Below are 16,303 nucleotides of genomic sequence, written 5' to 3'. Positions count from 1 at the left end.
AGATGCTCTCTGTACCGACGTTGATTAGTGCGTGCGGTGGTGGTGGTGGTGGGGGTGGAACAATGCACTGATTTGTTGACCGGTAGATTTGGAACATCGCAATAGCTCGCTGATCTCGTCTCGGAGCAAGAGTCTTCGCGAGGACTGCGGTGATCATCGCAGCGGTGGCGTGTGGCTGGCCATCGAACAGCGGCGCTTTTCAGATGCGCTTTGGCGGCCGTCTGGAACGTTCTTCCTCCCGATGTTCGGAAGCCACTTGGAGCTATGCACTTTCAAATCATCATCTGGATTGAAAACTCATTTCTTTAAAACTGAAAGAAGTTCAACATACGTAGGTACAAAATTAGTTTCCCTTACTTTGTGCGGGGTCGGTTTGTGAGATTTCGCGTTTAAGCGGCTTACATTTCTACCAAAGAATTCGCTATATGCGGTTTGAATTCACTCGTGTGCGGGCTGGCCTATGCGGTCAGACGCGGGACAACATTGAGACAACTTTGTTTGGGTCGACTGTTCGCGCTACTCGGCAGGCACTTTTGCTTTATGCGCCCCTATTTTTGGAACGCATCTAAGGCATGAAGCGAGGGGAACTTGTATAATTGTCATAATAACGTTGTTGGTCAAGTTATATGTCAACAACATCCATTGAGTTAGATATCAACAACATCAAGTCATTTGTAACCGAGCCGCACCCAACAAATTCGTCCTGTTGGAGAAAAAAAAGTTAACAAAAATTTTACTTGTGGCATCTTTAAATTATCGTAGCCCATGAACGGGGAAAAAAAGTCAATAGAAAAGTTGTCCTACGGGAAGACTGGCACCTACCTTAAAAATGTAGAATCGCCACGACTCACTGAGCAGCCCTCGCGGAGATAAAACATCGCCCAAGGGCTCATTAAAGCTGGGATTCACTTTGACGACGACACATCGGGAGACAATGGACAACCCTAATGAGTGCTGGGAGAGAGGGGATGGGGAAACTCCGTTGAACTCACTATGTGGTCAGGAATGCATGGTGTGTTACAGGGGACACACCGCACCAAAAAAAAATTAACCTCGGAACTCTGCAACGAGCCCTGCCACCACCGAACTCTGCCACCCCGCGCTACTATCCTGGCTGATAAACAAAAAATCGCGCTAGCACGAGGGCATATCGGCGGGCGATGGGAATTCCACGGCGTCTCCAGTGCAAATTTAAACAGAGGTTCTGTCATGCACCGCTATCTTTTGCTTTCCATAAATCATCGTCGCCGAGTTGCGTTGCCACCATCCCGAGGCAGTCGAGTCCAGGAGCCTTGGTAACGGAATGTACACAAAGCCAGCCTCTTCCAGACGCCCATTTAACCCTCACTCGGCCCTTTGCGCGCGACATTAACTTGTCAAGGCAAGACGTCGTGAACATATTTTGTGCCTACGCTGGCGAGATGCTAACTACCTCGCCTGGTAAAAATAATAAAATATGTTAGTCACTACTGAACAACCTCCTTAGGTTGCATCACCATTCCGCGTGAGTACAGGTTATGAAAAAAACTTCATTTGAAATATAACACCTGTGCCATAATGGCATTACAATTGAAACATAAATCATATGACTATATACTCTTAGTTATTTCGGTAAAGTCGCGTAGGTAAAAAATGTAAAATTAATAAAAAATAAAATAATAAAAATCACGACGTTTCGGAGGCAACACAAGTTTCCGTCATCAGGTGGGACCGTCACAGCCAGATTTGCTGCAACAAGTGAGGCAGGGATTCCAAGATGCAAGCTCTTAAATACAAGTTAAGGGGGAGTCCATATGACTGTTGAGTGGGTAATGAAATGCCAGCAGTCTACACTTGCATCCACGAGAAGCATACATTTCAGCTCTTTTTGTGAACCCACTGCTGAAGGAGGGCCTCACCCCGCACCATGTCAGCCGTGGAGGTTGTTCGACCATACTTCACCACGCCAGTCAGGTGCGGGTTGATGAAGGAGTGGCCCAGGACCGGTTCAGACATCACTCGCCACTGATGTTATCCGTGGCCGGGAATCGCGCTCAAGTCACCAGGCTCACATCGGCGTGTTACCCATTGCGATAGATATACTTCTAAAATCATCGAGCGTTTCGTTTTGATAATTACCTATACAGCAAACTAATTATTCTATTGAATTAACATTGTTATTAATGCGAGCAGTTTTGTAGAAAAAAAAAAACCCAACAACTTCGTGTCGTACCGTGTACATGGAGCTACAAACGGCAGCTGAAAGTCTGTCTGTCGGCCTCAACAGATGGCTTAGAGACTCACTTTTTTATTTTTTCAATAAAACCCTCCTCATTCCGATGGAAGCCACCCAGCAACGCTCCAAGCTGGCATTCCCTCTGAGCCTTGCTTGAGCAAATAACCTCAAAGGCAAATATCCCCAACCCCGTATAGCCTGTTGGGGCAAGTGCTGTTTGCGAGCACCTATCAAGGCCAGAACGGTACACGAGGGGGTGGGGTGACCAGCACCACGAACGACCGCCTTTGTCTCCCCATTGTCGATGTTTATACACCGCACCAGGTACTCATTTGAGGCTGAGTCGATCTCGAGGGGGAGGCCCACTAGTGGTTCAGATATTCGTCACTGGTGTTGGCCGTGGGCAGGAATCGAACTCGCGTTGCCAGGTTCGTAGCGCAGCGCGCTAACCGCTACACAATCACTTCCCGTACACTACCGCTCACTCGCTCACGTCAAAAAAGACGAAGATCCCCCGTACACCCTTGAAATATTGTCCGGGCGAGTGCTGTTAGCGAGCACCTATAAAAGCCGGCACGGCACACGAGGGGGGTGGGTGGCCAACACCACACCCGGCCGCCTTTGTCTCCCCAGTGGCAATGTCTACACATCGCACCATACATTTATTTGAGGCCGAGTCGACCTAGGGGAGGCCCGGGACCGTTTCAGATAATCATCACTGGGTGTCGGCCGTGAGCGGGTATCGAACCCGGGTTCGCAAGGTTCGTAGCGCAGCGCGCTAACCGCCACACCACCGCTCCTCCACACAGGGGGGGGGGGGGAGCGGTGGTGCAGCGGTTAGCGCGCCCGCTGTAATCGGGCGCCGCGGGCGAGTGCTGGCATCGTCGTAAGCGGACGGCGGTGGCGGCAGAGCAAACAGCGTCACATGGCCAATGGGCACACGAGAGAGACGGCTCCGTTTGATCCGGTGTCCCCAACCCCCCCCCCTCCCTCCCCCCGAAAAGCGAATTGGATCGATGAATCTCCCTCTCCACTCACGCCGGTCACACAGCACTCCTCAATAACGGACACGCGGCGCCTTCGCAGATTTTGAAATAAAAATAATTAACCCGTAAAAACAAAGTTTTTCACTATAAATCCTTTATATGCGTGGCATCGGTTTTATTTTATTATTCATTTCTGTTTCTCTTGAGTAAGAGTTTCATTTTTATCACATTGGTATTTTAAATTAAATATGAAATTCTTTTTTCCTAAGAAGTGGAAAATAAATTGTCACGCACAACGAGTCTGTGTGCAAAATGTCAGCTCGATTGGATCACGGGAAGTGGGTTAAAAAACGACCGAAAGATTTGCACGGTCGTAAGCGCGCAAGCAAGCAAGCAAGCGAACTTAATATAAAGGATTTAATAATGATTGTTCGTACAGAAGGTACAAATGTTGTTTGATTATCGTTCCACCACCCCCAGCATCACTGGCATCACCGCGCTGTGCAAGAACTTGTCATGTGCCCACAGCACCTTCCAGGGCCATGTGGCTGACATCTGCCAAGAATTTGTTTTGACCCGCACGCACCTGACATACAAACTCGCTGATGAATCTCTAAACAGCGGGGCATTGGCGGTGTTGAGTTTCCTATTTGCACTATTTTAGGGTATTTATCTGATAGTGCACTTGCATTGTTTTAGTTTCATATTCTCTTTTATAACTGAAAATATTTTTTTGAATGAATATTCTTTTGCAGACTGCAAGGCAGGGCTTCATTCGGATGGGTTTGTTTCATTTTAAGGGTAAAGTCACGTATAAAGAGAAAATAATAAATTAAATACTAGCATACGACGTTTCGATTGCAACACAAGCAATCATCATCAGGTATAAATGAAATAGAAACACAAATCTAGTATACTTATAAATGTAATGTAATACAACAGAGAGTCGGATAACATAACAGTCTGTGATATCTGTCTCTGCTTATATGTCTGTCTATATGTCTCTGGTTCTGTGTTTGATCTCTCTCTCAAATTTAGCATTCTCAGGAAGAACGTAATCAACCAGGTAGGGTGTTGACTGTTATGTTATCCAACTCTCTGTTGTATTACATTACATTTCTAAGTATACTAGATTTGTGTTTCTATTTCATTTATACCTGACGATGATTGCTTGTGTTGCAATCGAAACGTCGTATGCTAGTATTTAATTTATTATTTTCTCTTTATACGTCACTTTACCGAAAGAACCAAAGAGTAATTCCTGCAGTCACGAAAGCTCCAAATTAAGTTTAATTTTAAGGGCTTTGAGATGAACGTTAAGAAGACACTCGCCGAGGATTGCATGTCGACTATTCTCTGGGTAGCTGTTGTAACTTTCTGACGCGCTCCAACTGGACATCTGTGAAAAAGAGCTTCATAGCTCATCGGATTCCTCCACTCTAAAATAATGATTCTGATAGACGCGCTCTGCTTGTACGATAACGATGGCTCAGCCGTCGAACAAAGATGGTCACCGCATCGCGCGCTTTCAGATGCGCTTCTGCGGCCGTCTGGAACGCTCTTCCTTCCGGCATTAGGAAGCCACGGGAGCTATGGCACTTTACATCGAGTTTGAAAACTCATTTATGTACAACTGCTGTGTTTAGTTTGTTGTCCTTCCCCCACAACCTCCGATAAGCACGGTTGGCTAGGTACGGTTTAAAAGAAGTTCAACATACATACCAACCTACCTCGACTGCCCATACTACACTGCACGCTCAGAGGCCCATTTCTTAAACGTGTGACTTTGTGTTGCCGCAGTGTCTGATACACAGTTGTCCTCAATGTGTATGTGCCCTCTGTTTGTATGAGTATAGGATTAGATGGTGTAATAATGAAGGATTACTCTCGTGGTAGTTCCTTACGCCGAAAATCCCAACTACAAGCCAGCCGAGCAGCGTTTCGGAAAACACCGTCAGAAGTTGAAGCCTTGCTTGTGTATCGGTTCGTTACTGGTAGGAACTTCCTGGTTACACCAGCCCACAGGGGATTATTGTGTCCGTCCGTCGTGCAGGGAGGGGCTGGGTGGGGAGGGGAGGGTGGGGAGGGGCAGGGTGGGGAGGGTGGGGCTGGGTGGGGGGTGGGAAGGGTGGGGCTGAGTCGGGAGGGGCTGGTCACCCCGTGGTGTCCTTATAAAACTCAACGTTTAACCTACTCACGCCGGCTTGTGCCCGCCCTCACAGTCGGGCATATTTGCGGAATACACCACGCCGCCGTTCACCCTGGCCATTGACCGAGCAACCCAACGTCCCTACCAGCTCCCTCCGCAGGAATGTGTTTATACAGAGCACCAATGATTACAGTAAAAAAACAATACCAAATTTCAACATCTACAACATTTCCCCTCCGATGGGAAGGCCCCTCTGCACGTGCAGCCGCAGTGGAAAGTGGCATTTGGGATCCCATCTTCAGTGCCGGCAGATCTGGTTCTTAATTAGAGGGCGCAGATTACCACAACACTGGGCTGTGATTGTTGAAATTAACGTGGGGGGGGGGGGGGTATGCAGGAATCCATGTTGAATGCGATGGTATGCACCGCCGTGCATGGGTGATGCAGAGCGGGCCATAAGTAACGACCTGACTTGTTTTGCCGAGAACTTTTGAAATATTTAATAAGAACACCAAACTCTGAATGGAACAACATTCTTTAGTTCACGGAGCTTCGATGTAATTATGCACGAACCCCCAGAACACGCAATTGCGTTTATTGACCAAAGCCGCTAAGGTGAAAATGCGACGTTACATTTGTAATCAAAGCATCGTCTTGGTCTGCAAGTTCAATGAGAGCACGCGAACGCTCGAGGCGGCTTTGACGGTCTCTGGGGCTGCAATTCTTGCACCGGCTGAATCTTACGTAGGGGGGGCGGGGGGGGGGGAGAAGGTGCAAGTCCTCTACCAAGATTCACCGCAACGACTGTCGTGCGATCACCAAGTTTTCATTTAGTTTCATTTATTCAAGTTTCATTTATTAGTTATAACCCTGTGTGCCATGCGGCTCTTGAGTCGGGTGCAACCGCAACAAACAAAATGTGAACACAGAACATCTTAAAGCGACGACGCCCAACAGAAACATCCTGGAATAAACCAGCAAATATTAAAAAAAAAAAGTATTAAAACGCTGTGTGCAAAAATCAGTGGTGCAAGCCAACAACAACAACAACAACCATAAGACAATTTAGATTAACCATGTTTTCGAATCACCAAAATAAAGCTATAAAAACAACGTAACAACAGTAATCATAGGAACTGTGATTTAAAATTTAACAATAAACGATATATACAACACGTACGACCAAACCTGCAGCCATAGCTCGCAGCACGTGTCCTCCCCGTCGAGGTGTCGGCGTTGTCATCGACGCCAGAGGTCGCAACCGGGTACCCGATACCCGTACCCTAGCCAATACCCGGCTACCCGTACCCGGCCGGGTACGGGTAGCCGTTTGCGACCCTGGTGCGGTCGGGTACGGGTAGGCCGTGAGTCACTGGTGAGAAACTGTTTGTCACTCATTTCCCAACGTCTTGTCTCTTCTCACAATTCAAGTTCCTAGAATAAACCCACCCGCGCCTGCAACATGGCTTCATCCCAGAGGTCGCAATCAGGTACCCGATACCCGTACCCTACCCGTACCCGGCCGGGTACGGGTAGAGTACGGGTACGGCCGGATGCGGGTACCCGTTTGCGACCCTGGTGCGGCCGGGTACGTGTAAGGAATCAAAACCCATTTGCGACCTCTGATCGACGCTCTCCCTTTGCTCAATCGAAATCGGAGATCGACTTGGTTCGAGGTCTGCCAACTACAACAACGCTTTGCATCCACGCCGTTTGTTCCCGAGTCCCTAAATCGGGAAATCAACGTCCGAATACGGTGCGGATTTGGGACCCGTTCGGGTCTTGAAATATCGGCGATGTTCTCTCGGTGTTTACATTTTTTTTGTTGACAATTGTTTTCGAGATAAATGTCAACTATTATCGTGCGCTGCTCAGGTGTATAACGGTTCATCATAAACTCCCAGGTTTCTAATAATAATAATAGGGGTTTTCCCCTTTTTTCTGGCAACAAAACTGAAACCTTTTTACGAGGATTCATGTCTGCATTAAACACAATACTTGCAGTCAAAATGTAAACAAAAAACACACTATGTTAATATATGCATTGTCCTTGAAACTGATTGGTCCACACCAAGGGACGGCTTTCTTTTGAGCCTCGACCCAATTGGTGCTAGACCAGAGGACGCCAAAATGCGTACAGCTCAAAGACACTGCACTAATCTTAATTTAGGAGCTTTCGTGACTGCAGGAATTATTCTTTGGTTTTTTTCGGTTAAGTCACGTCTAAAAATAAAATAATAAATTAAAATAACATATTACGACGTTTCGATTGCAAAACAAGCAATCATCATCAGGTATAAAAGAAATAGCAACAAAAATCTAACTAGAAAACTATAGACAGACATGCAAGCAGACAGACATCACAACGGCACACAGAGAGAGGACACAAATCGGCACAAAGAGAGGGGTCGTTTCTGTGACGGTCCCTTAAATATAGAGAGGGGGGGCGGGGACGGAGAGAGGGAGGGGGCAGAGAGAATTAGCATATCAATGAGTGTACGGCAACGTACTGCTGTTGCAAGTAAGATGACAATGTGGAACGGGCACGCAAAATTGAAAACGGGCACGCAAAATTGAAAATTAGGAGACAGGCACACGAAAATTAAATAACCTAGCAAAATATCGAAATGTGATGTAATACAACACAGAGAGTCGGTTAACACACAATTAACGCATAGCCTGGTTGATTACGTGTTTCAAAATTTGCTAAGTTAGAATTTTAAGTGTGAAAATTCCAAAGAGAGGACACAGGCAGAGAGAACAAATAGTCAGAAAGAAAAAGGATAAGCTTAAAACTTCCCCGTAGAAGTGGTTCAATCTTAATTTAGGAGCTTTCGTGACTGCAGGAATTATTCTTTGTTTTTTTTTTCGGTTAAGTCACGTCTAAAAATAAAATAATAAATTAAAATAACATATTACGACGTTTCGATTGCAAAACAAGCAATCATCATTTTTGAAACACGTAATCAACCAGGCTATGCGTTAATTGTGTGTTAACCGACTCTCTGTGTTGTATTACATCACATTTCGATATTTTGCTAGGTTATTTAATTTTCGTGTGCCTGTCTCCTAATTTTCAATTTTGCGTGCCCGTTTTCAATTTTGCGTGCCCGTTCCACATTGTCATCTTACTTGCAACAGCAGTACGTTGCCGTACACTCATTGATATGCTAATTCTCTCTGCCCCCTCCCTCTCTCCGTCCCCGCCCCCCCTCTCTATATTTAAGGGACCGTCACAGAAACGACCCCTCTCTTTGTGCCGATTTGTGTCCTCTCTCTGTGTGCCGTTGTGATGTCTGTCTGCTTGCATGTCTGTCTATAGTTTTCTAGTTAGATTTTTGTTGCTATTTCTTTTATACCTGATGATGATTGCTTGTTTTGCAATCGAAACGTCGTAATATGTTATTTTAATTTATTATTTTATTTTTAGACGTGACTTAACCGAAAAAAAACCAAAGGACAATGCACTATCAAAGTAATGAGGGCTCGGGGTGAGCATCTATATCATTAGACCTCCTTTGCCAGTACCAAAATATAATAATAGGGGTTTTTCCCCTTTTTTCTGGCAACAAAACTGAAACCTTTTTACGAGGATTCATGTCTGCATTAAACACAATACTTGCAGACAAAATGCAAACAAAACATACTTCTACTTTATTGTTTCTACAAAAAATGTTTTATAAACAAAATTCTTTTACACAAAATACCGCTATTTCAAATCTGGTTGTTACTTACGGCCCGCCCTGTATATATGCAGCAACTCAATGTATTAAACGTGCATAATACACGTCAAGACTGAAGGATTACCCCTGTTGCGGGAATTATTTTGGCAAGCCAACATCCTTCTATTCGTACGATCAAAGGACTATATGGTATAGTAATGTCGTACGATGGGGTAGGCGTAACCATGTACTCTCGTGGTAGTTCCTTACGCCGATAGTCCGTACTCCAAAAGCCAGCTTGGCAGGCTTCCGTAAAATATTGTCAGAAAATGAAGCCCCCCACGTGCGCATCCGTTGTTGTTGTCGTCGTTGTTGTTGTTGACTCACGGCCCTGGGCAAAAGATTCTCTCGCGTCTCGATGTTTACATGTGAAGTGTAATTTCACTCGGCCCTGTTCACTGCGGTCTCCTCACAAGCAGCTCTTTCCCGATGGTTTCAGGTCTTGTGTTTTTGTTTTGTCTTACGAAAGAAAAAAACTATTGGGAATCTAATAACTCACGCAAGTTATTATTATTATTACGGTTTCGTTTACTATTGGGGAGCGGCGGCGGAGGAGTTATTCATGAAGTGGTTGACATTAGCGGTTAGCCAATTGGTGCTATGCAAACTCACTCGGTTAAGCCATCTTCAGCAAGAAGTGGAATCGACCGTGCATGCCTGAGCGTTAAATGGTTCTGTGCGCCTCCGTTTCTTTGCGGGGTTTGCAGTCAGGTTCTCAAGGACTGGAACACTTTGGGTTTGACATGTGTGATGAAATGTACACGTTATGTACGTTGAACTTCGTTCGCACCGTAAGTAGCCATCCGTGACAAAAGATACTTGAGAACACGCACAGCCACAGAACACGAGTGCACAAAGTCGCGTCATTTACTCGGAAAAATAATATTTATTTTATAGAATGCTACATCTTTACACATACAGCTTTACTGTACCTTACACATTGGGGGCAGGGGGGGGGAGTCAAAGGGTGAAATGAACAATGTTAATAAATGTACATGATCCAAATATACCGAAATAAAAAGTACAACTTTAGGGTCTGAAACCGAACAAAAATGTGGTCTCAAACCCAGTCTGATGTTCTGCCCCCCCACACCCCCGAACAAGCGAAAGGCGGCGTTCTTCAAACGCACAGAGGGGACTTCAAGAGAGGGCTTTAAATGCCCAGCGTTACGCACTTGGGTCACCCGTGTACAGCATGTCAACGAATACACAGCGAACCTTTGAACAAGACATCCTGCTGTGCGCCGCCAATGTAACGTTTTACACGAGCCCTCGATTTTGTTAACGATTCCAACTGCACTGCATCGCAGCGTTTTCTTTTATTAAGTGGATAACATTTTTTTTGTACGTCCAATAAATGTCAATGTCTTGCTGTTGTTTTTTTAAAAAGGATCTTAATGACCGTTGTTTTGGTCAATGTTAATGTATTGCAATCGGGTCTACCGTTTACCGTAATTCACTCCATGAGTATAAGACCCCTTTCACCACCAATGTCACGCTCAGCGAGGTGACCACGTGGACTGCTGCACCTCCTCTCCCACCGTTTGTTCAGCATGCGAGCAGCAGCAGCATCATACCGTGCCGCTAATGCTCACCGAATTGCCAATTATGAAATGCATTCACGAGACGGCGAGCTTCGATTGCCAGTTGCGTCACACTGAATGTCAACATCAGGCGAAGCAATGGAGTAGAAGGAACTTTACGTCCCATTGTTACCGAGGGAAATTTTTAGCACCTATATCACCATGGACGCAATTTAACGGGGCCTAACTTTTCCGATGATGACGACGATGCATTATTAATTTACCCGATTAACCCAATTTCAAACACATGTGCTGTGGCTGTTAATGAAACATTATTGGGGAAATTCACTCCGGGGCGTAATTCTGAAAGAAAGATAAAGATCCAGAATCCGCATTAAGTAGGATTGGTACACCGGCTTCACGAAATAAGTCCATTCGTGGCAACGCAGTCTTAAAACTTAGCTTTGCCAATCGCTACCGGTGGTGCCTTATATGCGTGTAAAATTAGTTTAAAACCGTTTAATAATTTATTGAATCATGAGAATATGAGCAAGAAATACTGCATTTACATTACTGGTGAGAGAGAGAGGTGGGGGTGGGGTGGGGGGAGTTGCACTTTTCAGTGATACAAAAAAATCCTTTACACAATGCATCGATTCCACATAGCGTCTTAAATTACAAGTCATCTATACACACATGTACAATAAGGGGCGGCAGAGGGCAATTTGCGATTTTTTTTCTGTCGTCTTAAGTAGTGGCTGAAAAATCCTAGCAAAACAATACATAATGGAAACACTGCCATGTTGCAAACAACACGCGGTCCAAAAAAGTAGCTATAGCTGCCTCAACACATTCTGTACAATGCGTGTGAAATGGCGGCGCTGTACATTGGATATACACAACAAAAATAACTTAGCTCACACGACAGTATTCCTGGCTGCTGCTTCAGCGTCTTTTTACTTTGCAGAAAGTACGTGGCCGTTTAAAATGATGTACACACACACACGTACGCACACACGCACACACGCAAGCGTAGACTTTGTACAAAGAGCTTAAAATCATTGCGAATTCGCTTTTCGGCGCGAACATGGTCAGCGTTCAATATTTTCGGGCACTGTGACAAGTCAAGCACAGGGCTCTAGTACGGTCATTACGTCTGTCGAACCCTACTCGTGTGTAGGGAACGGACCGATTCTTCCAAATGGATTACACGGTTGTGTCTGAAAGTTGTTCAATTGCTTGCTGTAATTGATTTTCACTGGGTGTGTATCGTGGCCGTGTGGTCAGAAAATTCTGAGTTTGTCAATTTGTTTTTCCGATCCACTTTTGGTAAAGTATCGTCCGATGTTGTCGTGTGCGGGCCCCCTCTGCGAGACCGCATCTCTCCTGCTTCATGCTTCTGCGTATTCCACGCCGTCTCGCCCCGAGCAGCCTGTTCAAGCGTTACACATTTTGATTCAAACTTTTTTTGAAAAATTATGAATGAAACAAATGCATTCCCGTTGTGTATAAAAGCTGGGCATATTGGAATTTGATTTGAGTATAGTACTATGGGAACCTCATTTGCCAGTAAAAATATGATAATTGTTTTTTTACCCTTCTATCTGGCAACAAAACTGACACCTTTTTACAAGGAGTCATGTTTGCATAGACCGCAATACCTGCAGTCATAATGCAAACAAAAGACATAACTCTGATGTGCACTGTCCTTGAAGTTGATTGGTACACACCCGAGACAGCTTTCCTTAGAGCCTAGTCTCACATGGGTTGGACCAGATGACGCCAAAAGGCGCACAACTCAAAGACAATGCACCATCAGAGTATGAGCTCGGGGCAAGCATCTACACTATGGGAACCTCATTTGCCAGTAAAAATTATGATAAATTGTTTTTTTACCCTTCTATAGTATTGAATTAATTTGATGGAATAAAATGGCAAGCAACAGCAGGCTGGAGTGCTTTGTGTAAACCCGACGATGAGTAGCAACATTCCGATTCATCTTCAGAGGAAAGTTTTCAATATATGCATATTTCCTGCTCTGACATGGATCAACTTGGGACATTGCCAAAATGTAACAAAAACGAAGAAGAGACAGAAAGATGGGAGCAATGATACGAGCTAATGCTCAGGAGTGAGATAGACAATGGCATCGCAAGATCATGAAGAATGGCAACCGCGTGGGGTCACCTTCATTCAGCAGTGGAATGATCATGGCTGTTGGGTGGTGACAGTTGTGCCATTACAGGAATTTGTGTGGCGAGCCACTTACGATGGGCTTGTGGGTTCACGTTGCATCGCAAACGCGGAAACTGGCCAACTTGAAAAATAAAAGACGCGGCGGAGGCGGCGGGCGCGTGAACTCAAAAAAGCCCTCGGCTCACCAAGGCGATGGACACATCGAGGTACTCGCCGGAACCACACAGTACATGTGTCAGTGGGGTCAGCCATTGCAGACACACAAACAGCCGTGATGGACCCAGCGAGAACAAGCAAGAGAGAAGATGCAGGCAGACGGGAGAGGGGGGGGGGGTGCTTTCACTGCTCTCTTTGAAATCAATCTTGTGGCTCGAGATGCATGCAGCCTTCCGAGGCTACCGCTGCTGCCTGGCGCGGCTACGGGCACGACCCCGCAAAGGTTTTAAATTCCGCTCAGAACGATGCAGTTCTCTACTCGGCCCTCTCGGTGGCCAATCGGCTGCAACATGAACCAGCTTCAGAGTTGAATATTACCCCCAGCCCCCCCCCTCGCTCCCCCGGGGCCCCGCCCAATTAATTAATTTAACCCTTCACGCACACGTATTTACCAATTATGCGGCCAATCTCAAATTTGTTTCCGTTTGAAGAGCTTGCTTACAAATGGCCAGAGAAAGGGAGTCCTACGAGACACGGCTGCCACAAAAAAAATGAAAATTATTTCACGTGCAACTGAATGACCAGAGATTACCCCGGTTTAATAGCCAGTTTACGGCAATGCCTAAAAGCAGGCAAAGCCGCACACAATCCAGTGTAATTAAAACATAATCGGCATTTAACGGCTTAAAAATTCGAAGACTAAATGTACAGAGGGCCGGATAAAGTATAGTTTTACTCTAGGAACACCACACTGACTTTCACATCTATGACAAACAAAAAAAACAACGAATCTGGCAGTCACACACATGAAAGAAAAATAATAAAAAATATAACAATAAACATCAAGCCTGTACAGGTTTAGTTGAATCAAACCCTGTTAGTCAGTGTTCGGTTTAACCCCATAGTATCATCCGATAAAAGCTTACACAGCTTATGTAAACAGTTTCTCATTTCACATGCTTAAAAAAACAAAACATCGTGTTTAAACATTTTCTCCCACACGCGCCACACACACACGCGCGCGCACGCACGCACAATGTCTCATACAGTTTTGATCCATTTTTGCATAACAGTCTCAAACATTACGCACCGATGCAACGGCAGATACTGAAAAGGAAGCCTTAAAACAAGCACCGTATTGCCTCTCTTCTTGAGAATGTCATTAAATTAAGCTCAACCTTTGTTTTTCCTCCATGGCCCGTGGCCAATGTGCCCTTTGCAGTGTGGCGGACATTAGTTTCAAAAACACGTTAATCTTCCTCGTTCATCCCAGTCGTATTTAGCAGCAGAGGGAGCATTTTATTTTTACATCTTCTTCCTTCTCCACACCCCCCTCCCCTCCTCCCAAGTCACAGATGTTCCGTTCCGCAAACGTCTTTCTCGAAAACAAAATGTACCGCCGTCTTCCAACGTTCCGGCGCCTCTCGCTTTCGTCTTGAGCAGCAAACAGCGGAAACTTGAGACGGAACCTCTACGAGAAAAGTCTCCTCTCGCCTACGACGTCGTCGTCGTCGCCGCCGCCGCCGCCCGCCCATCAACGCGACCGCGAGCGGAGAAAACCGCCGGTCGTCTCTCAGGGGGGGCGTGGGGGTGCACACGGGCGCGGACGAGGGGCTCCGGGGGGGGGGGCAAACTGTATCGCGCCCACGTTCGTTCCTCTCGGCCGGACGGACGCTGGTGTGGGACGGATGGACCCGCGGTCATGGGCCTGCCACTCCTCCCACCACCCCCTCCCCCACCCCCCGCGGGGGGGCTCCGTGCCGCTGGTGGCGCTTTTCTTTAGTCGACCTTCTCCACCTTGCCGATGATCTTCTCCTCGAAGACGGGAAGAACGGCGCTGTCCTCCCGCACCTCCTCGAAGACGACTCCGCACTCGAACTCGTCGCTTGCTTTTTTGAAGTAATACCTGCCGGACAGAGAGGAAGAGGCCAGCTTAAGAAGGTGAACTCCTCCTCTTACAGGCGCGCTCGACCGCAGCTGCTTCTGCAGCGGCATTAAGAGGTCGGGAGCCATTGACGGCGGACAGCAACAATAAGCACTGAGCATCAGACCGAAGTTTCAGCAGTGGATACAGAAATAGCAATTCAAGCAGGCAAACCGAGCGGTGCTCATCCGTATGGCCCTGAGGAGCCAGTGGCGCAAATTCCACAATCCCATCTCCAAGGGATGCCAACTTCCCAACCTGCTGACCTCAAACAAAGTGGAACTCCATTGGAACCTCATTTGCCAGAAGAAAAAATGATATTTGTTTTTTTATCCTTTTATCTGGCAACAAAACTGAGTTATAATTCTGATAATGTATGTAGTGCATACATTATCAGAGTTATGTTTTTGTTTGCATTATGACTGCAGGTATTGTGGTCTATGCAAACATGACTCCTTGTAAAAAAGGTGTCAGTTTTGTTGCCAGATAAAAGGGTAAAAAACCAATTATCAAAGTGGAACTCGTTTTTATCTACCTCGGAGGGATGAGAGGCCACTTAAATAACCTGACAAGGATTTCAACTTTAGAACGAGTTTCAAGCATTCTACCGCACAGCCACTCAGCCGGACGTAGGATGGACACGATCCGTTTCTTAAAGTTTGTGAAGTGAAGGTTGGTGTGCAGATTTCCACTCGTAGAAACTGGCACATATTGAACGAGAATGAGTGTTATTTTTTTACGGAACAATGACATTGTTTGGGTGTACTTGAGACCTTCAAAGAATACATATTTTTGCATGAGAAGGTGTGGAGTTCACCAACTTTAAGGCTTATTAATCAATGAGAGTACCTCAACTTGATTTCCATTGTAGCTCAATTTTACCATTCCAGAATGGGCTTATCGGCAGCTTATCATAATTTAAAGTAATCACACATGCACCTATTAAACGCAAAACTCAACGAATGCCACTCACGATAACTCGAATGGAAATGTTCAAAGGGGACAGACATCAAACGGTAGAGCCCAGTCACACATTTCTTGTCAATTTGCCTTCTCCAGTGCCCAGTGCCCCTTCGGTTACAAATCTGTTCCTGCGCGCCAAGTTTAATGTCCGCTATGCAAACCGGCTAAAACGCGACGACGCTGCTTCAAGGTAAGCAACGCTGCACATTCCACCGTTGTGCAATCTGCTTATTCCACACACGCCTTTCATCCCTGTGAGATCCTGCGAGTGCAATGAGCAAATATGGCACCCAACTTCACAGGTTCTCTATTTGAAAGCGAAAGGCATGCTCGTCGAAGGGAAGCGGAAAGGAGAAACGAGAGTTTATAAGAAGCCGATGTGTAAATGCACTCGTTTTGTGCATACGATGAACTTCTTTCGCACCGTACGTAGCTGACCGTACCAATCGGACGTGTGGGGGAAGGACAA

General features: G+C 46.0%; 1 protein-coding gene across 1 annotated transcript in view; it reads right to left on the bottom strand.

Annotated features, from left to right (window-relative positions):
• Positions 1-14,269: 14,269 nt before the first annotated feature.
• Positions 14,270-16,303, bottom strand: part of LOC144730342 (axin-1-like) — a 59,775-nt gene continuing 57,741 nt past the window's right edge. Inside the window, exon 11 of the mRNA XM_078611087.1 lies at positions 14,270-14,853. Coding sequence (XP_078467213.1) covers positions 14,727-14,853 — 127 coding nt within the window. The 3' untranslated portion in view covers positions 14,270-14,726. The remainder of the gene's footprint in view (positions 14,854-16,303) is intronic.

This window comes from Lampetra planeri, chromosome 35 (assembly GCF_965212315.1).
Source record: "Lampetra planeri chromosome 35, kcLamPlan1.2.h2, whole genome shotgun sequence".
Taxonomy (NCBI): domain Eukaryota; kingdom Metazoa; phylum Chordata; class Hyperoartia; order Petromyzontiformes; family Petromyzontidae; genus Lampetra; species Lampetra planeri.
Note: the sequence above shows the minus strand (reverse complement) of the source record. Positions and strands in the feature narration are given on the sequence as shown.